The sequence below is a fragment of the Dromiciops gliroides genome, chromosome 4 (assembly GCF_019393635.1).
Source record: "Dromiciops gliroides isolate mDroGli1 chromosome 4, mDroGli1.pri, whole genome shotgun sequence".
NCBI lineage: Eukaryota > Metazoa > Chordata > Mammalia > Microbiotheria > Microbiotheriidae > Dromiciops > Dromiciops gliroides.
The window spans coordinates 78,247,002-78,271,228 of NC_057864.1; the positions used below are offsets into that span (position 1 = coordinate 78,247,002).

Genomic DNA, 24,227 nt, shown 5'->3' on the forward strand with positions numbered 1-24,227 from the left:
TCAATTATGTAATATTAGTAAAGCATTTAGCATAGTGCCTGGCACATAGTAGGCACTTAATAACTGCTTGTTCCCTTCCCCTGGGAGCCTTCTGTTAGTACTCTCCACTGCTATGTATAGATACCAATAGTGCTTGAGAGCTTTCCTCAGTTATCCCTCACTCTGAATAACCCATTTCGCTTTTTTTTTCTTTTTTGCTGGGCAATGAGGGTTAAGTGACTTGCCCAGGGTCTCACAGCTGGTAAGTGTCAAGTGTCTTGAGGCTGTATTTGAACTCAGGTCCTCCTGAATCCAGGGCTGGTGTGCTTTATCCACTATGCCACCTAGCCGCCAGCTCCCACACACACACACACACACACACACACACACACACACTTTGCTTTTTTTACTGAAACATCTCTGATCACATCCCTTTGCACTGCCTCTGGCAATTTTTCAATGGGAATACATTGCATCCTACTTATGTCCTGTGCCTTTCGATGGAGGGAGTGGATTTCAGGCCTACATAAAGGTATGTAAGTGGGAGATGGTAGTCATTTGCTTATAAAACGAGCTGAACTCATTTCGAGATGACCCCCAAAGGAGCTTAGTCATACTTTAAAATCTTACAATCCAACCAGACCACACGCTTTTCTCTAGACTCAGCAGGCCATCTTCAGTCCCAATCAAACAAACATAACTCAAGTATATTCCATATCCCACTTGTTTTAAGGCTCAACTAAGGTGGCACCAATTCCATGAAACCTACTTTGTTTCAATTCTAGTTTGGGGTTTTTTTGTTTTGTTTTGTTTTGTTTTGTTTTGTTTTGTTTTTTGGGGCAATGAGGGTTGTGACTTGCCCAGGGTCACACAGCTAGTAAGTGTCAAGTGTCTGAGGCCAGATTAGAACTTGGGTCCTCCTGAATCCAGGGCAAGTGTGTTATCCACTGCACCACCTAGCTGCCCCTCAATTCTAAAGTGTTCTCATTCCTCAAATGTTCCCTAACACTCTGACTCTCTGCTTCATCTACATCACACTTAACTTCATAGAACACTTATCTGGGCAGACAAGGAGCTACCCCACCATGGCCACTTTAAATTCTGTTAGAGCAGGAATGGTGGGTTACTGCAATAAGTCCAGACATGAGATTAGGACCTTCACCAGCAGTGACAGTGTCGGAGGAGAAGAGATATATTTTTGCAAAGAAGTTGCAGATGTTGAAAATGCTGAAATCAACAAGCATAGATAACAGATTGGTTATGGGGGATGAGAGATAGTGAGGAGTTGAGGAGAAGACATAGGTTTCAAGTCTGAAGAACCGGGAGGACAGTGTTGCTTCTACAGTAGAGGAAAAGTAAAAAAGGGTAAGGGTTTTGAGGAAAAAGAGCCAGCAAGAGACTGAGAAGGAATAGTCAAATAAGAAATTCAAAAGAAAGTGGCATCCTGAAAACCTAGAGATTATCAAGAAGACGGTAGTGTCAAAAGCAGCAGAGAGGTCAAGGAGAATGAGAATGGAGAAAAGGCCATTGGATTTGGCCACTAAAACCATCAGTAACTTTGCTGAGAGCTGTTTTGGTGAAATGACGAGATCAGAAGCCAGATCACAAAGGATTAAGAGAGTGAGAAGAGGGGGGCAGCTAGGTGGCGCAGTGGATAAAGCACCGGCCCTGGATTCAGGAGTACCTGAGTTCAAATCCGGCCTCAGACACTTGACACTTACTAGCTGTGTGACCCTGGGCAAGTCACTTAACCCCCATTGCCCTGCAAAAAAAAAAAGAGTGAGAAGAAAGTGAAGGCACCTATTGTAGCCTGCCTTCTCAAGAAATTCAGCCACAAGGGACAAAGGAGATAGAGAACACTGGAGGTGGAAGATCCAGTGAAGATGTTTTTTCAGGATGGGGCAGACATGGATGTGTTTGTAGAAGCATGCTGGGATAATAACCAAAGTCCCATATTAAAAACATCTGCTAGAAGACTTTCAAAGGAGCCACAGTATAACAAAGAACAATGGACTGGGAGTCAGGATTCCAGAATTTCAGTCCTGGCTGTGTTGCTGTGATCCTGGACAAGTCATTGCCCTACATCTAATTTTTATTCTCTAAAGTAGCAAAATTCATAATGGAAACATAGACATTGTAGCAGTAAAGATGATATTAATAACAAAAGTTACCACTCTGAGAACCACAGTGCTGGGTATCTAATCGAATACTAGCTGAGAAGACAAAAATGCCTTTTTTAAAAAAAATAACTTAACTCCACAGGAAGTTGTTTAAATCTGAACTAAAAGGAAATGTGATAGGAACAGCAGGAAAACCTGAACACAGTATCAAATACGTGACAATTTTCTGCTACAGATACAAGATAACAAATACTAAAAATTCAAAGGAAAGCTTGATTAGAATATTTACATATTTTATTAAATCTTTACAATCGGCAATTATAATCAAATACACAATTATATATACAAGGATTATATACATTTCTGCCCAGACTTTTACATCACAGTACACAGTTTTCCTTAGAAATATTGTATACATTTATCACCAAACAGTAAAATCCAACAGTAGTGTTACAGCACCTGTTAGTACAGACATCTTTTTTTTTCATAAATTACATTTATAAGAAAATATACGGCTGTAAATTGGGCTTTTAAAAATGTCTTTTATAAAATCTGAACATACAATATTTCATTCACAGAATGTTTTTTTTTTCTATGTTCTGACTGAAGCCTTGTGCATAAAACAAACTATTGGAATATTTACTAGGTTTCTTATTCACCCCCACCCCCAAATTATGAACAACATCTGACTAATGCTAAGCTTTCTGCTGAGTTGGACATTGGATTTGGTAGGAGAACAAATGTTAGTTTTATTATAAAAGAGTTGCAAAATGATAAATAAAAGTAGACAATAAATATCTTTAAAAGAATAAGAATTGACTTAAGTTAGAGAGTGTGATTTTTAAATTCTCCAATTTTAGCTAATCCAATATTGTAAGGAAAATGTTACAATGATTGGTTCTGATACAAGAACTATACTGTCATTGGGAGCCTATAAAACATGCCCAACAACCCCCCCCCCACACACACACACACACTCAACCACATCTGATAAATTATAATTCTCTTATACTTGGAAGCTTCAAAGAAAAAGTACTGAAGACTGATGTTAATGGTTCAAAGAACAGGTATGAGCAGGCTAAGACTCTAGCTGTTTTCTTTCTATTAGGTAAACTTTAGCTTTTTAAACTTTGAAGATACCTGAATTAAACTCTCCCCTTTTGTTTCCTGTCCTTTTCCTTCATGTTTAACTTGAATTTTCAGGTTAAAATCCTCGATTCCAGGTTTGTAAACAGAGTGCAAATTCCTCCTGGCCAGACTACTCATATGGCTCTGGGGATCACTTCAGCCCAATCTCCAGGCAGTCAACATTTAACTGAGGTAGACCAGATGTTTCTAAATTCAGGATTTTGTTTTAAGTCTCCCAAATCTATAGGAAACAATGTATACGAGTATGTCCAAAAAAACCTTACTTGATACTGTTGGGGCTTTTTCTTAATGAAATAAAAGACTGTTTAGTGGCAGTATGATAAATGGTTTAAAACCTTAATGCTGGTAAATGATAGGAAGTGACACAACTGGGCTGTAGGAGGTGAACATTACTTTATTATCCTAAGGACTAATTTGTAATTAATTCTTTACAAAAGGTTGTAATTGTTTCAAGCAGTTGACCTAATCTGTCAGACTTTGTATTTGTTTTTTTTAATGATTCAAATCCTTAAACAAGTGAACAAGTTCCTTCCAGACCTTAAATAAAGGAAAGAGGTCCCCCTACTGGCCAAAAGGAGGGAGGCGTGGCAGCAAGCCTACTCTTCACTGTGATCTGCCAGGAGATCCCTCTTCCTTAAGTTCTTGGTGGAAAATAATTTACTTTGTTTTGATAAATCAGAAAGCTTAGATTCAGGAAGCATGACGCTAAGCTACAAAAATGAAAGCAATGCATATAAGGCTCCTGTAATCAAAGTTTGGAAGACCGTCTGCTCCTCCTTGCCAAACCCCAGCCCTTAAATCAAGGCAAGTCAAGTATTATTAATCAAGCTTCAGCTGTTTTGGCAGTTTTGAAATCAAGATTGACAAAGCACTTTATCCATCCTCCTTTATTCTGTAGTATGAAGATTATATCTTCAAATACCAAATTTCACAAGCAGAAAGACTAAAAAAAAAAGTCTAATTTGGAGTAAGACTTAATTATGGGCCAATGAAGATCTTACTTGCTCCCAATTTCTTTCTAAAGTGAATTCTCATTAGATTTAATTTACTCCTGCCTCATTTATGTTTAACTAGAATTTTAAAAAGCAATTACTTCCCCCCATTACAAAAGAATACACCATTTATCTGGGACCTAAGTCGCACTGTACATGAATATACATAACTACAATGCCATACATACAGCGATTCTGATTAACAGCTGTATATACTGTTAAAAGTTCACCAGTACCAAAAAACTGTACATAAAGAAAAAGTCATTTTTGCCAAATGATAAAAGGCAGGTGGGAAGTGAGGGGGGAGAGGGAAAGAGACTTAAGCCTTTCTTATAAACTTTTAGATTGATTAATAAATGTTTGGAAAGGATTACAAAATGAAGCCATGATTTACTGCTAAACAAGATGTCTACAGAAATCAAAAGTTAACCAAACACTTAAAACTTGTTAATTGTGGCCAGTCTGAGACTGCCACAAAATAAAGTTTTCTCATTAAGCTACACGTTAGTTGCTATTGTGTGAGTTTCTTCATAGATGAACACAGACAAATTTTCTGGTACCCATTCAAGAGAACACTTATAAGAAAAACATGATTCAACAGAAGAAAATGTTAATAGCCCTAAATGCAACTTTAGAAAGAGAAGCCCTCAAAGAAAAAAATACCAGTTATCCCTGGATTTCTATATCACCACCATAGTTTTATCATGGCTCTAAATAAGCTGGATAAATGGAACAAAATGTACTCAGTTGTTGGTGATACTGGCCTTATGGCTCAAATTGCATACTAAAAGTGTGATATATTATAAGGCTGATGATGTTTCGAGGTAACATCTTCAAGAGAAATGAACTGAAAAAAGACTTGTGGCCTAATCTATAACAGAGAACAGTTAATTCCTAGTGTTACCGAGTAGTTCTAGCTTTAAAAGCTTTTACCACAGCAGGCCCAAAAGCAAGTTTGTATTGCAAAGTTGTATTTTTTTTTTGGCCCTGTTTTCCAAGAGTACACACATTACAATGACCTTTTTGCCTGGTCCCACTGATCCGCTTCCATGCAGAGAAATTCACTGAGAAAGCACATTAGCTTCACCTTTGGTTTGTATAAAAAGGGCAATGTCAAGAAGAAAAACCCAAGTCACCCTGTTCATTTGCCAATGAAAGAAACAAATGGAAATAATGAGCAAAAATGTTCTTAAAATAAACATAGTTGCTTTCTAACAAACTCTACCAATTGTAGTGGTGTTTGTAAGGCAGCACAATCCCCAATGCTCACAGCACTTACCTGCCTTTGTCTTCAAAAGGCAACCCAACTTCCACCTCCCAAAGCTCTAGTGCCAGGAGGTTAACAAGGGCTGCTACATTAACCAAGTGCATTTCATGCTTCTCCCTTTCAGTGGCTGGGTCACAACCCGATGCCCAGGAATGCCCATTACTTATCCCCAGATCAGAGATATGCTATCATTGTGTCGTAATGCTGCCATGTTTGGAGGGGAAAACGGCAAGCTCCCATTTCTTTCTACTGGGAAAAAGTTTTAAACAAGGCCAATCCTAACATAGCATGCACTGGATTTCTAGGATTTTTAAATAATCCAGTCACAACCTGGTTGCTCATCACCGTATTTTAACAACTCCCACAGGAGAGCCTTCCTAGGCATCAGTGTCTACCTTAACCAAAGTTCACTTTTTTTTTCCTTTTTAAATACCCACCAGTAGATTTTTTTGTGAGTCATAATTCATCCTTTTCCATCATTTCAAAGGCTTCTATATCTTCATTCCAGTCTGCTAATATGGACTCCATAGGCTGAACTTTATTATCCCAGCCAGTACGAGAGCTAGACTCTTCCTCAGTTTTTGATTGTTCTTGAGGCTGGTTATCTAATTCTGTCCATTCACTGTCATGGATTGTAGTCTCCTGGTTTTCAGTGGGACAGGAATCTTCTTTGGAAGACGAAATGTGAGCACTGTCCACATCAATGGGAGATACTGATGCTGGTTGAGAAACAGGAGAACTTTCTTCCACAAACTCCTCACTGATGGAAATGGGGTCCTGAGAACCTGCTGTAGTCTTTTCAGATTTTTGATTCTCAGAATCATTTTCAGAAGACTTCTGTTCCACGTTTTCTACTTCTAGATCTTTAAAAGAATGAAAAACAAGCTTTATGAGACTACTTTATACCATACTTATCCCTTCAAAGGCACATTAATTTTTCCTATGTTAAAATTTTTAAAAGTTAAATGAACTGACTGATTAAGTCTGTTAAAAATTGCATTAACAACATAATCATTAAAATATTCAACATTATTTTCTAACCAAATTCACACCAAAAAAGGCATTACTTATAAAACTGAAAGACAACTATCCAATGGATTAAAAAGGTTGTGTATGATATTTTATTAGTAAAAAACCCAGAAGCAAAAAAACTGGTAAAAACATACCCAACACACAACCTCACCCCCCCACACACAAAAAAATGTTATCAACGTCCCAAATAAGAAAAGACCTAGACTGATAAGAAAATCTCAAATACAAGAAAAACCACTAAATTTTTGATACTTGTCATACTGTAATATTTTCTTTTTAGCTAAAATTTCCATTATAATTCAGGTACAATGCAATAATATTTAGGAGATGCTTAGGGTCTCATAATTTTACTCTTGAGAAATAAATCAAAATGAATATTGTTGAAGGGTCTTCTACATACAAGAAAAGAGGAACCTGTCATTACTAAGGTGGTGGTGGTGGTGGTGGTGGTGGTGGTGGTGGTGGTGGTGGTGGTGATGAAAAATGGCAGCTAACATTCATAAAGCACTTACTTTGTGTCAGGCACTGTGCTAAGTGCTTTACAATGATTTCATTTATCCTCACAATAACCCTGGGAGGGAGGTGCTATTGTTCTAAAACTGAATTCTATCTTAAATTTGTAATGGATGACATTCTTTCTCAAATCCATATGGTATCTAAAAAGGAGGTTATACTTCTAGTAATGCCCAACACAGTGACACCTTAATAAGATATAAAGACATTCTGAGGGCTCTAAGAAAATGGTTAAAAAGCACTGAAATTCCATCTGTGGCTTTTTGCTGTCCATAAAAAGCACAACATTATTGGGCAAAATGCTATGAGTGAGGAAATAAATAATTAACAAATGCTTAATTAGGGAAAATTTAATGAAGAACCAATAGGCTCTTCCTTGGGACTTAAGGAACATAAGAATGTATGTCTCCTTATAACAAAAATTCAGAGAACGAGATGTTAGGAAAAGAAGCAACACATATAGATATTTTCCTGTTATTTTCAAAACAAGGGGAAGAAATATACCAGGGACCACTTCAAAACTAAACTGATAATTATATGATTTAAAATTAGCATGGTAATGCTGAATAGTATAGACTTAAAGTACTAAAACAACCCAACATGTATATTGCACTTTAGTTTAGAAAGCATTTTTCCTCCCAGAAAACCTATGTATTAGCATCCCCATTTTTGAGGTGAGGAACCTGAAGCTGAGAGGCTAAATGATTTGCCCAGTGGAAGGAACATAGCCAGCACTGGAGAAGAAATGTGAACCTACGTGTCCTTACTCTAATTCAACAAGCAAACCCAGTGCTCCTTCTAAGAGTATACTGTGCTACCTATCATTCATGAAGGTCTGAGGGAGTCCAACAGTGATGTCTTCCAAAAGGCCCCACTATGGTGGAGGAGCAAATAAATGGCAACTAATATAATGACAGACTGTTAGAGCAGGAAGGGACCTTACATATAAATCAAAGGACAGGGTTGCCCCCCAAATTAAAGTTATTTTTAATCACCATCAATCATGCTACTTTATTAAACCACTGTCCTGCGGCATTATTCTTCATTTTTTTACAACATTGGTAAATACTGAGTTATGATCATGATATAACCTGTTGCTTATTCAATTATGTAAATGTATGGTTCTTGGAAGGAAAGTAGAAATACTAAAATAAAGATTTTTCGGGAACAAGGGATCTCTCAGTACAGACAAGACTTAAAAATTATCTTGCTACATAGGAGAATACTGTTTATGAGCTCTTTTTTCCTGCTAATAAATAGATGTGCTCATAATCTGAGATTATGAGCATATTATCAAACTCCAACGACGATTCATTACCAACTTTTAAAAATCTGAAAACCAGCACAACCATTTGAAAAATCTAACAAGCTTCTAAACTTTTTGGGAAAAAAACAGTATAATCAAAATACTGGCATTTATACCCAAACAGTGAATAAAACAGTATATTCTTTCATGACTTATACAAAGATGGAGATTCATAACAATATCAATTATATACAGTTTTCATCTAAAAGGATGTACTGGATCACTAAAGCACTATTCTTGAACAAGGAAATGAAAATAACTGAATTACGAATAGCCAAATGTTATGGCATTTTTTTAAACAGCATTCAACTTGCATACATGGACTATTCATTCAAGATACTTACTGCTATCAAAAATGTAGTTTGGAAGCATTTTACCTTTAAATATTGTTGCTGAAATTCCAAAGGCAGCAGAAAGGGGCAAGGGAAGGGGAGGAAAAAATGCATGAACTAGTCAAAAACAAGAATTAATTCACCTGTGTTTGATGTCAGTGAATGAGTAAAATGAAAAGGGATGGATCTAAGATTTAGAACAAGTGGGCCAAGAAGAAATAAGCTTAGAGAACCACTTTGTTCTGTTCTCACTCACTGGTAAATACTAACTTCGGGGAAAAATCCCAATTGACAAGTGATTTAAGACCATAACAGGAGTAAATTTCTGACTGGGCCATGGCCAGATCAGCATAGAGAACCTAGTTTAAGAAGGTCTCATATGAAAAACTCCTCAACTTAAAAACTCCCTTTGGATGTCCAGCAAGGACTCTGGGGTAAGAGAGAAAAAAGAAATCACAGAAGTAGATATTTACAATTCTCTTGACTGGCTAGAGTGGAGATCAGTAATTCCACGTGGCCTTGTGTTGATTCAGCAGTTCCTTGTATTCTGAGGGAGGGCTACTGTAAAGAGTATCACAACAAAGGCCCCACCCACTCTGGATAGGGAAATGGACAGTGGTGAAGATGGCATCAAATACAATGAAGATTTTGAATTTATAAAGTACTTTTATTTTCAGCGCTTTCAGATTCCTAAAAACTACTTTATTCTAAAATAAAGAGCTAAATATGCTCAGTGGCATTAAAGCGTGCTTTGTTTTGGATTTCAGACAAGCGCTAGGCTTCTTGCAAAGCTTAGCAGTCAACAGAGTGAGTATTAAATTTCTATTATGAGAACCTAAGATAGCTATTTGATGAAGTGGAGTCTTGTGAGAAAGAAATATTATCATACTGATTCTTTAAAATTCTGTCATTTTGCTAACAGAAAATCAAATCACAAAGAGACTGAAAAAGAAGTAGACCCAGTGAAATTGCACAAGGAGTATTCAAATGACTCTAATCTCGCGTGTTTGTGTCACAGTATCCCTTCTACGAGTATACATACATATCATAACACTGTGACTAACGTAAAGCATTGGTGAAGATTATAATTTTTATAATGCCCCTAAAAATTTGGGAAGAAAACAAGAAGGCGAAAAAATCTTTTTTTCAGCTCACTTTAATCACCAATATAAATATAGTAGTTTAAAATATTTTTGAAATTTTATTCTATAAGGAAAATACTGCAACTTACTTTGTAATCAATCAGAGCAGAGTTGGCCTGCATAATAAACTAATGATTTTTGCCCTTACCTCGATCTTTCGCTTTATCAGAGAGAAGCACTTCTACCTCCTCATATTCCTTGATTGCATCCAATATAATATTTCCTTCTTTGTTGAATAAGAACAGCATGGGGATTGTAATGTCATCTGTATTCTTTCCATCACCAGCCATCTGGAAAAGAGGGGCAGTATCGCTGCTGCTCCCCTCATTGTCATCTACCCAATGACAAACACAGCAAACTTGAAAACACTTTTCTAGAAGTATGACTTTTTGTCCTTTTATCTTGTATACACACCTGAATCAAGCTGTTATGTCATAAAACATCATAAACTGCCAGCTTAAAACTGTCTGAATGGGCACCAAGGTTCACTGATTTTAAATTTATTTTTTCTAGTTTCCACTTTTATAAAGAACAGAATGACATGAGTCTGCTCCCCCTCCCCTACATATCAAAAGATATGTTGATTATTTTAGAGACAGGAAAGAGGAAAAAATTCAATGGCTGATTTTCACATTTCTAGGAATTGTCCTTCAAAATCATTTCATTTTCCTACGCCCTTGGATAACAGAAACACTATGCAAGAACAATCTTCATTTCCTCCCTAATTTCCTGTAGCAACCAATATAGGATTCCATAGAACACATATGAAATTAAATAACTGATGAAACTTAAATATGTTAGCATTAACAAATACTACACTTAATATAAAAACTTTACATTTACTAAGGGTTTGTTTTTTGTTTTTTGCGGGGCAATGGGGTTAAGTGATTTGCCCAGGACCACACAGCTAGTAAGTGTCAAGTGTCTGAGGTTGGATTTGTTCTCAGGTCCTCCTGAATCCAGGGCCGGTGCTTTATCCACTGCGCCACCTAGCCACCCCTACATTTACTATGTTTTAAAGCTTTTCTTAGGAAGTAAAAGCAAATCTTTCAAAGAAACACTGGTATAAATGTTCACTATTTTATCGTCAAAATTAAGCAATTTCATTTACACTCAATGTGTAAAAATAGCAAAATAATAAATTCTCTGATAAAAAATGACCTTAATGGGGAAAAAAACAATGGAAAAAAGGCATCGGATTAGGAGTCAAGAAATCCATGTTTGAAAACCAGCTCTGACATGATTCGTATATGCCTTTTAAGTCAGTTAAGTTCTTTGGGCCTTCCTCATCTTCAAACTGAGGAGGTTGAACTGGAAGATCTTAACAGCTTTTCTTGTTCTAGGAGTCTATGACTATGAAGAAAGAAGGTGAAACAAATTACTACATAAAATTTGTAGGGCCTACTTGGCAAACTAATTCAGTTTTCCCCCTTGAAATGAAGTTCTCAAATTCCATTCTAAAAAATGTCAGTTCATCCTGACTATGGATTTTTCTAAGTAAAGGACTTAAAAAAATCTGTACATTACAGTTTTTTTTAAGTTGAGGATGTACAAGAATGACAATACTACTGACAAGAAAGCAAATACTCTGATAAAAATTAGCTTGTTAAGAAGTGAGGGGAAAAAAAAAAGCGGGGGGGGGGGCGCTGCTAGATGGCGCAGTGGGATAGAGCACCAGCCCTGGAGTCAGGAGTACCTGAGTTCAAATCTGGCCTCAGACACTTAACACTCACTAGCTGTGTGACCCTAGGCAAGTCACTTAACCCCAATTGCCTCACTAACAACAAAAAAAAAACCACACAAACAAAAAAAAAGTAAGGGCCATGACTGCTGAACAACTAAAAGGGCTCTGTGAAGGACAACAAAATGACAGCCATGCCATGAGACTAAAGGAGAAGTGCCAAGTGTCTGCACTCTAAATAAAGGAAAAGAATGGAGTTTGCAGAGTTGGCCAACTCTCGGCCAGTGCACCTGACTCTGTCTCCTGGCAGGTGTGCACTAGAAGAGGCCACAGCAATCCCAGAAGCCATCACAGCTTCACCTGAAATAGGTCATGGGGGGCTCACTTCCTTTCCTAACAGGTCACTGGGCTGGTGGATCAGGCCATATACCAGACAGAGATGGAATTTGTCAAGTTTAGCTAACCATGGGACTAAATCTCTCCTGCTGCTCTTGCAAACAGGACAGAAAGCCAGAGGCATGGCCAGATCCATTTCAAAGTGGTGGAATGGCCCAAATCAAAGAGTAGTCAATTATCATCCACTCTCAACCTAGCAGGTCTTCAGTGGAGTCCCACAGCATTGGTCTTGATCCTGTGCTGTGACAGTTTTTCATCAACAACTTAAATAAATGTATAGATGGCAGGTGATTGGGGCGGGGGGGGGGGGGGGCCGGATCAGAAGGGCAGTGAGCAAGGGACCAGATCATCACTCCTGGTGGATTTCCTTTAGAAGGGATTCACTGCCTGCTGCTCAAAGAAGCCGCCCACGTGGGCAAATTAAGGTGCCTCGTGGCACATACTTTTGTTCTTCTGTGACTTACTCCCTCTCGCATCCCCCAAGCAACTGCTTGTCTCTCCTCCTTCCCTCGTACAGCCCCTTTCCCCTCCCTCTCTGCATGCACGGCTTTACCTTCCTCTGCTCCCTTATGGATTTCAAAATCCATCTACACCAGCCTGTCTTCCTATTCCTCTGCCACAGCCTATGATGAAAATGTTGTCTCTGTCCTTGCCAGAGCCAGCCCTTTCCCTTGTATACATGGTCATCTCTTACAGAAACTTGTTTCCTCATTTTTCCACCCTTCAAATAACCAACCTCTTCTTAATGTCTTGGGAGGTTGCCTTGGAACATTCCTAGTTTTCCCCCATCCTTAAAAACACTTCACCTGACCCTACTATCCTCTCAAATTATTGCTCTCTATCTTTCTTCCGTTTTTCAGAAAACTTACAACCCAACCACTTCAGTAGCTCCTTCCTCTAAGTCTCTAGGAGATCCTCACAAAGTTCTTCACAATCTGGTACCAGCCCACACCTCCAGGCTTAGTTCACATTTCTACGTCCCAGCCCAATTGGCTTTCTTGCTGTTCCCAGAGCACATCCCCCTGCCCTCCTCCATACCTTTGGTAGGGCTGTCCTTCAGGCCTGAAATATGCTCCCTCCTCACCTCCACCTCTTAGACTTCTTAGTTTTCTTCAAGACTCAGCTCAAAAGCCACCTCCTATTGGAAACCTTCCCTGATCTGGGTGAGATGAGGTAGAGCTATGGTAGCTAACAAAATAAATTCTGAATGGACTCATCAAAAATTTTTGAAACCAACTGGCCCTTCCAAAACCTTTTCCACTTATTATGGTGCTTAAGAATGTTGAAGGTGCCTGGACATAAATATATCCTATTGCCAAAATGTTCAAAGATGTGCACTTCCCTCAGTTGCCACTGCCTCCTTATTAAAAACACGGCTGAGATACTTGTTCTTAGTGACTACCAAGAGCAATTCCACTGGCAAATCAACTTACATAAAAAGGGGAAATTCAATTTACAGGCAGGAAATTTTATTAAGGTTCCTAAGAAACTGAAATGAGAAGTCTTTAAAAGTACACATTGACTATCTGGTCCAGTAACAAGAGGAAAAATTGCTTACCGATAACAATGCCACCAATTGCTCCAGCTTTTTGGATGTTCCGAGCCTTTTCGGCAAACATGCACTGGCCTCTTTGCATCAAAGCAATTTTCCCCATCACTACCTCAGGGTTAGTAATCTCTGAACAGCCATTGTATGGTTTACTGCTTGCAACAAATCCTCTTGTCTATTTGAAATATATAATGAGTGATTGAAAATATGGTTAGAATATAGAATTTTGACTCTCCGAATTACTCAAGAGCAATCATGAGGTACAATATTTGAGGCTTCAAGAAAAGAAGGATTTGACAAGAACTCATTTCGTTTGCATACACTATATTATATTTGGACATTTTAAGCTAAGTTTTGGACTACATTATGTCACAAGACCAAACTAGAAAATATTGGTTGTTTCAGGGTATTTATTATTCCCATGATTGTACTGGTCAGATCACTGCTAAAAAAGTTGCCATCAATTCAGCATATAATAAACCACCCTGCAAAGACTAGGTATTCAATAAGTATGTTAGGTTTAATTAATTCCGATTACACATGGGATCCTGGCAAACTAGTTTATCCAGAAGATGGCAAGGATTTTAAAAGTGTGCCATGAGGAAGGATACTTGACAGAATTTAGGATATTTAGCTTTGAAGATGAAACCAAAGTGAGACATGATAGTTTGTCTTCAAATATTTGAAGGCAAGCATGTGGAAAAAAGAAATTTGCTCTCTAATGCTTCAGTGGGCAGAACTTCAGTAGAAGTTATAGAAAAGGAGACTCCAGATTAATACAAGTTTAATGTGAGATTCCATCTACAAACATTCTATATTCTACCAAAAACACACCATGTTCAAGAGAGGATGGGCTTTAAGAAATTTCCAACTCAATTTTAAGAAAACCAAAGTGAAACACAACTAGAAATTATTTTTTAAAATTTCTTATAAAATCATAGAATGTAAATTGAAATCTTAGAAATTCATCTAATTGAATGTTAGGAGTTTATCTAATTCAATTTCTTATTTTACATAAGAAAAATCTAAAAAGATAGGCAGCTATTGATTACCACAATTAAAACTAAACCTTCAGGGGCAGCTACATGGCACAGTGCATAAAGCACTGGCCCTGGATTCAGGAGTACCTGAGTTCAAATCCGGCCTCAGACATTTAACACTTACTAGCTGTGTGACCCTGGGCAAGTCACTTAACCCCAATTGCCTCACCAAAAAAAAAAAAAATTAAAAAAAAAAACCCTAAACCCTCAGTACTCTTTCCATTAAATTATCTTTAATAGTTTTCCGTAAAATTCACTGAATGCATAAAAAAGAAAAAACACCTACTGAATGTATTGCCTCAGATATACAGATAATATAGATGAAAGTCAAATGGTGTTCTATGAGTTATATGAGGATTCGTTATGTATTCAAAAGACAAACAAAACATAATCCTGTGAAAAGTTTGCTTTTTAATAGCTAGCCTCTATAGAGCACTTGAGTTCTTGCACCAAATCCATTTTTCCTTAAACGTCAGCAAGACTCTTGCTGATTTTCACCACCCTCCCCAACCTGGCCCCCCAATTTTTCCAAGTATTCTTAGAGAACTCACATACCATACAGTCCATTTCCCACCTAATACAGAAGTCCATTCAGTGGAATCAGTTTATTTGAAATCTATTAAGTAACTTGGCTTGGTTCTAGGCACATGCCAGTGACTATGCCGAGGATGCATGATTTCTCCATTAGTGTAATGTGCAAAGGAGGAACTCCTTCTACCAACAGAGTGAATAGAGCACGAGTCCAAGAGTCAAGATGCTTTGGGTTCAAATACAAGTCACTGGGAACTATGAAACTATGACCTAATTCCTCAATCTCTGTATCCCTCAAGCAGCTTGCTTCTACAGTTACTTGAGGAAGGACAGACATTAAATGACTTGCTCAGTCTCCCATTTCCCTCACTTCCGATGAGGTGACTGGGGGAGACGGCTTCCAGCTCTAAATGTACAGCAGCAGTGAGCTCACCACTTGAACAGACTGTGTGATTTACTTCTCGACCTTCATACCTAAAAGACTTTGAGGGTCCTTCATAACAAATGTTTTGAAAAGCTGAAATGGTTTTCTTTAAGTCCTGAACTTAAGTTCAAAAGAAAGTGACTACACAGTAAGGGTATGATGTGGCTCACGAGCACTCCATGTGATAAAGACTGAATTTACATTGAACGGTATGCTCAATATAAGCCTGAAATGATATGGCTGCCAAAAAAGCAGAGATAATCTTGAATATCATGAACAGAAGGGCATTTTCATTGGTGAGATTAAGATAATGTTATAAGGTGGGTATCTAGAAGGTCACTAATGGCTAGAAATTAGCCAAAAGTTCATCTGACTCCATTCTTGCCAGGGAGACATCTGGACACTTATACTTTTATTACAGATGCCATATTTTAAGAACACTGAAAAACCAGAATACATACAGAAGAGGATATCCAGAATACTGAAGGGATTCCAAACCATGTCATGAGTAATGACTGAAGAAACTGAGGACAAAGTTAGCACAGAGAAAAGAACTTCTGGGGCAGGTTAGGAGAAGGGGATGGAGGAAAGAACTATTAATTATATTATATAGCTATTTTCACATATTTCAAAGCTATTACATGTAAAAAAGATTCTATTTACTCCTTGTTTGGCTCCAGTACTAGGACTAAGCACAGAATTGAAGTGAATGTCTATTAAGCTGAGATTATGGTTCAATATAAAGAGAAATTAACAATTAGCACATCAAGTACACCACAGGCACCTAAAAATAAAGACATCGTGCCTTATTCATCTCTTTCACTAACTGTAAACAAAGTAGGCACTGCCATGAGTAGGCACTTGAAAGAAATACCTGTTGAATGAATAAATGAATTAAAGCTGTTCAGAAAGGAATGGGATGACTTGTTATACAGTGAGTTTCACATTAGTACAAGTGCTCATGAAGAACAGATGACTTTTAGAACCATTAGAGAAGATTATATGACCCATAAGATTATTTGTTGATTGGCTGATTATGCTGCATATGCAAACAAAAAAGTTTAAAAAAAAAACTTTAGACAACCATAATTGTATCAAATTTTCTGAATGTCGCTATAACTTAATAGAATACCCAAAGCCTACCAAAGCAAGGCATCTCATCCTTCGAATGAATACTTAACCCTTTCCCTATACAATTAGAGGAAGCCAAAGTCCATAAAAAAAAAAAAATAGTAAAGCAATCATGTTCTACATATGTCATCCAAAAGAGCAGCAAGTAAGATTTAAAACCTGAAACAGAAGGGTTTCCAGCTAGGAGATGCAGAAAATTAAATTTTTAGGTAATTAGTGACAAAAATTACTCTGGAGATATTTAAATTTTTTCAGTATAGTATGCTCAAATTTGAACTTGTGAACATTTAATATTTTCTGATAAATCAAAACTATATTTTTAGAGAAAAGACAACTTGGACGGTATTTGAAGAATCCAAAACCTTTTGATACTCAAGAAGATACATATGGTATACACATACCCCTGATTTGTGTTTAGACAGGTCCATCCCAAACTGTGCTGGACCAGCAGTCAATACTACCCTGCCAAAAAATGGGTGGGAAACTATTTGAACAGCTCGAGGAGGTAACTGTTGTTCTTTCTGTTGCTGACTAGACAACTCAATCATCTCTTGCATGAATCGCAAACCATCTTCAGCATCAAGTGAACTTGCAGCCTAAAATGAAAATGAAACCACTTTATATGGGAAATTAAATGACTTTACATAGTCTACAAAACATTTTCATTCTTTGGTGCTACTGAATCTACTACTCTTTGATACTTAACTCTATACTTCTTTCCACATACTCCAAACATATGTATTATCTCCCAAGTATTAAAAATAAAAAATACTTCTACATTATATCACACTGTATTTTCTAAAGTTCATCAGTCTGGCTTTTTTGCCAATGGCCATCAACAATGCCCAAAAAGACATGGAATTCACTTTTGAATCACTCTTTATTAGGGACTAAAGATTATGATTTTCATATTCTGTCTTCTTTTGTCTACTACTCTACTGATTATCCCAGTAGGCAGAACTATAAACCATAGATGGAAGTCACCAAGAGATAAACTTAAATGCAAAATAAAAATTTCCTAAAATTAGGGCTATCCTAAAGAAAAATGGCCTGCCATGGGGAGGAAAAACAGTAGAAAGTTCCTCAAACACTGAATGCTCGCTTTTCAGGGATATTGTAGAGGAAATATATTGTTCAGGTATGAGTTGAACTAAATGGCCCCTAAAGTACCTTCCAACTCAGATTCTATGACTGTTTCTCTATAAGAATGAACCCACTGTCTTCCCACATAATCCTTCTTTCACAAGGGTGTGAGCTGACATGTACACACACACACACACACACACACAAATAATTATCTAAATGTGTTGTTTACGCAAACTAAACATATTAATAATGTAAATAATTCAGTGGCTCACTTTAAAAGAAATACAAGTTCCTAAGTACAAATGGTTCTTCTCTAGTACAAAATACAGCTTACTGTTAAAGTCATTTTGGCAACATGCTACTAAAAGTACTTTAATTGGTGAGACTAATATAATTTTTTAAAATAAATGTGCTACTTAACAGGTAAACAGAATTTAATATTTCTGAAAATGCTCTAGTTGTTTTTTGTAAATTGAATAAAATGGAAGGGGGAAATGACATGTTAAAATGAGAAATGCAACATATATAAAAAAGCCAAATAACAACTCTGGGATCCATTTTCCTTAACTTTTAAATGAAGAAGCTGAACCAAGATTCTAATCCCTTATATAAAATTCTACAATTCAAATGCCAAATTGAAACTTTCAGGACATTAAACAGTTTAACTGCTTTATTAATGCTAATAAGATACAAAAAAGGTACTAAAGAAGTATCTCTAATTAACACAGCACCATCTTACTTGAATTGCATGTTGGACCAATTGCACTCTTCCATCTTTGAGATGAATCAAACTGACTCCCATCTTTTTTAAGATTTCCAAATGCTCAGGGTTACTGGCCATGAAATCTCTGGCTCTCAGAGGGGGCTTAGGTCCGCTGCCAAAACTCTCCTCTCTGCTATGAATAATAATAAACTAAGATCATGATTACATATTAAAAATAGTGAGATACAGATATTATGCATCAATAGCTAAATTCCCACATATATTTTGGACCCCTAATATACAGCAGAACCTTTAAAGTGAATATATTCTTGTTACATGATTATTTACATGCCTGTGTTCTTTTGCCTCAGATTATCAGCATGATTGTTGGAAGGGACTGAATGAGTTGCCTGAGGTTTTTGTTTAGGGGATTTGGGTTTTCCTTTCCTGTTAATTAGTACTTAATATTTGCAAGATTAAAACTGATAAGAATGGACATAAAATAGGACTTTGTCATCCTCAAGCACTCAACAATTCTATTGCAAAGGAAAATGTTTTTTCCTAAATCTATACACTGAATGTTTATGGTTGGCATGCATTTATACAGTCCTATTTGGAATTATAACTCGTGCATTTCACTTGAAAACTGTGAACTCCTTAAAAACAAAGGCCTTCCCTTACTCATCTCTGAATCTCTCAGTTCCTAGAAGGCAATCAAGAAATATTTATTAAAATTGGTGAATGGATGTGACAAAACCATCTTGTACAAAACAGAACTATGGGAAGTAGTTACATATTAATAGCCCAGTTATTAATTTTTCAATTAAAAAAAAAATGAAAGCACTGACAAAAAAAACCTAATGCTGCATTCCATATATGTCCACGATAAATAAAGTTGTTACACTGGAAACAGAAGTAGTGGCCAGTTATAATTACACAACGGTATATTTCCCATCAAACCATTATCATTCCAGCCATTTCCCTGGGTCCCCTGCTAGACACGACCAGCTCCTTTAACTATTCAAATTTCATATCAATTATTTCAATGAAAAACTGTCCATCTTACGCTCTGGCAACACCTCTAGGACAGCTTTTATCCACCACGTTTTTCAAGGGTTCACGAATGCTCTGGGCATACATTGGATCATTTGGGAAGAGAATCTGAGTATTTGGACATGTCCAGTCAAAGTTACTATCATCCAGTTCTGTATATTCTGGAGTCTGTAAGGAAAATGCATATTAAAAAAAGAAATTAATCACTCCTTTAACACCTCATGATCTAGTAAAATAAAACTCAAGTACACAGACTACACGTTAAGTGAGAAAAGAAAATGTTACAGTGAAATCAAATAACCCTACTGATAGATCTTTTTGTCTACAAGTACAAATGACGATAAAATATTTAATTCAAAAAAAGTAACTCACTGTGTTTTTCTTAGAGACTGTTTGATTTGTAGTAGAGAGCCAAAGAGGCAATAGATGAGCTTCTGTTGTAAAAATGTAATCTTCTATATCAAAAATAATATCTTCTTTATCAGCAAACAGTAGGTAAAGATATTTAAACATTTCGGCCAAGAAGAAAGAGTCCATTCTAAAAATAGAAAAAAATAAAATTTAAAAAACCTCCAAATATCTTAATAGCCAATACAAAGTCACTTTTTATCCACATATAATCCAATTTAAAATTTCCAAAGGAATTCTTGGAAAGTTCTAATAACCCCGGAGTATCACTGCCACATCTTGAGCTCTAATTTTGTTCTGAGACAAAAAATCAGAATGAATCAGTACAACAAAGAAGAGAACAGGACTGCTTCTCCTACTCCTACTCCTAGCCGTTAGGGCTAGGATTCACAAGCCTCTCTTCTAGTATTTCTACCACAGGTTTGTCACTGGACCCTGTAACAACCACTGGGTAGTCACTTTGCTTTCAGTCTTAGTTTATTCGTCATAAAAGAGAAATAATCTGATCTATGCTGACTTCTTCATTGGATCATTCCTCTGAAAAAAGCACCACACATATATACAGAACTACTAAAATATTCAAGTCTTATTTCAAATGTTAAAAAGAAAATTCTGGTAGGTCAAAAATCAGACAACTGGGACAAAGTTACAATAAAATTTCATATGGGAATAAACTATTCCACAAAACATCTTACTGCCCTTTACACTGCGAAATCAGATCCCTGAGCTTACAGAACTGTGTGTAAAATAGCCCCCGAGTGAAGGTTTCTCTTGTGAGTGATGTTCATGCATTGTCTGACCTCTATTTGGAGGCTTGGTAGCTTTTTCTGCAGGCTAGCTTCTGGATTTGCATTTGTGTTCTGGCTACTTGATCCTGCGACCTAGGTGCATTTTCATATGTACAGCAATACTGTAAAACTAGACATCATGAATTTAAGTCCTGACTCTACTCCAGGTAAGTCATTTACCCTATCTGAGCCTTGGTTTTTTAATTTATCTCCATTTGGGAAAATGATATTCATACTCTCTACTTCACAGAAGTGTTGTGAAAGAACATTTGGCAAACCTCAAAGCACTGTATGTTAGCTATCATTACCATATATGATAATTACCACATATGATATTCTACCACAGTACATTTTTTTTGTTGTTAAAGTGGCATTTTATCACAAAACTTGTATTTATTTATTTATTTATTTTGCATACTAACGAATAAAACAAAAGGGAGACCAAACACCAGTACCTATAGCTAGGGATAAGGTGTTTAAACATAATGCTGTCTGTGCTTTGATAAACTCAGTACTTAGAAAAACTACCCAAATTCAGATTATTTCTAAACACTGCTTTGTTTCTAAATGCTAAAAGAATAAAATACACTCATTACTGAAACTCATAGTGTAAGATTTAAACAAGACTAAATTATTTCAAACTGTATAGAGCTAGTCTACAAAAATTCAGCAAGAATAAATTAAATTAGCACTAGGGCTTAGTTCCTCAAGCAATCTTTGTCAATCTGGTAAATTTATTTGAATACTAATGCAAGTTTTTTCCATTGTAAAAAATATTAACTTGAGGGAAAGGGGATGCTGGGAGCATCTTACCTGTCCTCATGACTTCCAGTACGGACGTCCTTCATGGCAGCAAACCCACAAGGCACTCTGGCGTATTTATTTAAATTTTCAATAAGTGTTTTCCCTACTTCGAGGTAGTAAGGATCCCCTGTAGCCTATTAAAAAGAAAAACACATATATTAGGTATAAAATATGCCGCAAAACCTATTAAGTAGAATCCATTTCTAGAAATAATTTATGAGCCCAGTTAAACACATAAAGTTGACCACACTTCTTAAACAGGCAGAACTAAACTGTTCTTTTGGATAGTGGGGATGTATGGCCAGAACAGATGATGCCAACTGATATCTTCCAATAACTATGTGTTAAATAGTTACTTTGACACATTCAACTAATAAGATATTCAATATGGATTCTGAAAACTCAACTGCCACTTTCAAATGACAAAATATGTAAGTGGAAATGAGGACATGGAGGAGAAAGAAAGAAAATGATCTTACTTTATATAAGAAGTAGGTACTTTCTGCAAATTCTGGCCTTAAGGGATGCTGAGCCCAGTGTACTCTGAAATCTGTAGTAAAAGCCTAAACAAAATTTAAAAATACATAACAGATAACATTTAGATGTAAAAACCCACAATAAAAACAGCAAGCAAGCAATTTTGGAGTAGCCGACAATAATACAGATGATATACAAGTCAGATATAAATATTGTGTATTAAGAGGAAACAAACATTTCCTTTAAAATATTTTTTGATCTTAGTTGATTCAAATTAATAAGAATAAGATAAATGGTCAAAGATATGAACAGGAAGTTTTCAAAGGAAAAAAAAATTCAGTCAACAACCATACAAAAAAATGCTCTAACTCACTAATTGGAAAAATGTAAATTAAAGCAATTTTGTGGTTCCACCTCACACCAATGAGAGTGGTAAATATCACAAAAGAGGAAAATGACAAACATTAAAAGGCTGAAAGAAAACGAGTCCATGAGTGCATTACTAGTGGAGCTGTGAATTGGTAAGGCCATTCTGGGAAGCAAAACAAAACTATGCTCAAACTAATCTGTACTATTAACCTGTATATACTGTTTGACCATGCTACCCTCTACCGGGCCTATACCCCCCCAAAAAATAAGACGAAAGGATTTCTATGTGTACAAAAATATTTACTACATCTCTTTTTGTGACAACCAGAAACTGAAAACTAGGGGGATATTCCTATTGCAAAATGGCTACGTGAATTGTGCTAGGTGAATGTAATGTTATTCTGCTATAAGAATTCATAAAATGGACAGTTTCAGAAGAAACCATTAAGACCTCTATAAAATGCTACAGAGTAAAAAGGACATTCCTCCACATGACACTCTCTCACCGGACTTTAGGCATTTTCATTGGCCATCTCCCATACCTAGAATTCTCTCCCTCCTCATCTCTACCTCCTACCATCATCCTTCAAGTCTTAGATAAAGTCTCATCTTCTACAAAAAGTCTTTCCTTGTCCCTTTCTTTTTTGTGTGCAGGGCAATGAGGGTTAAGTGACTCGCCATGGGTTACACAGCTAGTAAGTGTCAAGTGTCTGAGGCCAGATTTAACTCAGGTCCTCCTGAATACAGGGCCGGTGCTTTATCCACTGTACCACCTAGCTGCACCCCCTGAGCCATTTTAATCTTAGTGCCTTGCCTCTGAGATTTTCTCCAACTATCCCATTTTTACACCCATGTTGTCTTTTCCCTTTAATCTGTGAGCTCCCTGAGAGCAAGAACTGTGGTTTTTTTCCCTTCTCGTATCTTTTTCACTTAGCAGACTGACTGGCACTTAATAAATGACTGTTGGTTAACTGAACTAGGAGACCAATTCATATAAACTACAAGAGACTTTAGAACTCTAATCAATAAAATAAGTCCAGAAGAAACAAGATGAAACACAATTTAAAATGTAATGAGAGACACATTTTAAACATGGCCAATAATGTAGGAATCTGTTTTGCCGGACAATTTACCCAATATTTCTTTAATACACTTAATTGGGGGGGGGGGGGGAACAGATTAATAAAAGAAAAAAAAATACATCCAGATAGTGCTCTGGAAGGGGAATTGAGAGGCATATAAAGGGAAATTTAAGTAATGTAAAAACAAAACATCAATAAAATTTAACAATATTTTAAAGAGCAATTTGCAACCAGAATAAAATTAATAACAGTCATAAAGCTCTTTATCAAGGGTTCTATTTCCACAGATTTACATGAAATTCCAAGACAAAGTTAGTTAAAATGTGTTCCATGTAGAAGCAGAGAAAAAGACAGGAATATCACCAAAAAAACCCAGAAATAATGAAATCAACATCCTTGAGAGTTTTTAGACTCTTAAGGATTTTTTTAAAAAACTAAACTTTCCCACACATAGTGAAACACTGAAGTGCTTCAAAGAATTCCTCCCAAAAAGCTAATAAAATAGTTTCAAGAAAACGTATATACATTTTTGAAATTTTAAATTTTATCTTTTACCAGGAAGCTAAAAGCTGATATTAAAAATCAGTTTAGTGGTAGCATATTAAATTGGTATGATAGCTATCACACATATATTGTTTTTAAAAATCAAATCTAACATCAAGATTTCACAGAAACAAACTTGGCTGCCTGAGAAGACTGCCAGAATATATACATGTAGTTACATGTATAAAAAAACCAATGGTTTCTGTCATTCAGAGGAATGCATCTATCAGTAATGCATATTTGTGACTGTAAAAAAGTGAAAAATACAAATTTAAATATATAGACTATTATATCTATACTTTCTACAAAACACTACTTTTTCTCTTTTGG

At 36.4% G+C, this 24,227-nt stretch overlaps 1 protein-coding gene across 7 annotated transcripts in view; it reads right to left on the minus strand.

Annotated features, from left to right (window-relative positions):
• Positions 1-2,371: 2,371 nt before the first annotated feature.
• Positions 2,372-24,227, minus strand: part of EDEM3 (ER degradation enhancing alpha-mannosidase like protein 3) — a 62,613-nt gene continuing 40,757 nt past the window's right edge. Inside the window, exons 12-21 of one of the 7 annotated variants that reach the window (XM_044001283.1) lie at positions 21,906-21,989; positions 21,436-21,560; positions 19,799-19,964; positions 19,440-19,594; positions 18,410-18,563; positions 16,986-17,180; positions 13,468-13,633; positions 9,981-10,166; positions 8,736-8,750; positions 2,372-6,370 (exon numbers count right to left, since the gene is read on the minus strand). In XM_044001283.1, the coding sequence (XP_043857218.1) occupies positions 5,964-6,370; positions 8,736-8,750; positions 9,981-10,166; positions 13,468-13,633; positions 16,986-17,180; positions 18,410-18,563; positions 19,440-19,594; positions 19,799-19,964; positions 21,436-21,560; positions 21,906-21,989 (1,653 nt within the window). In that variant the 3' untranslated portion in view covers positions 2,372-5,963. Of the gene's footprint in view, positions 6,378-8,702; positions 8,751-9,980; positions 10,167-13,467; positions 13,634-16,985; positions 17,181-18,409; positions 18,567-19,439; positions 19,595-19,798; positions 19,965-21,435; positions 21,561-21,905; positions 21,990-24,227 lie in introns of all 7 variants that reach the window. The other 6 variants (XM_044001278.1, XM_044001280.1, XM_044001279.1 and 3 more) reach the window with 6 other exon arrangements.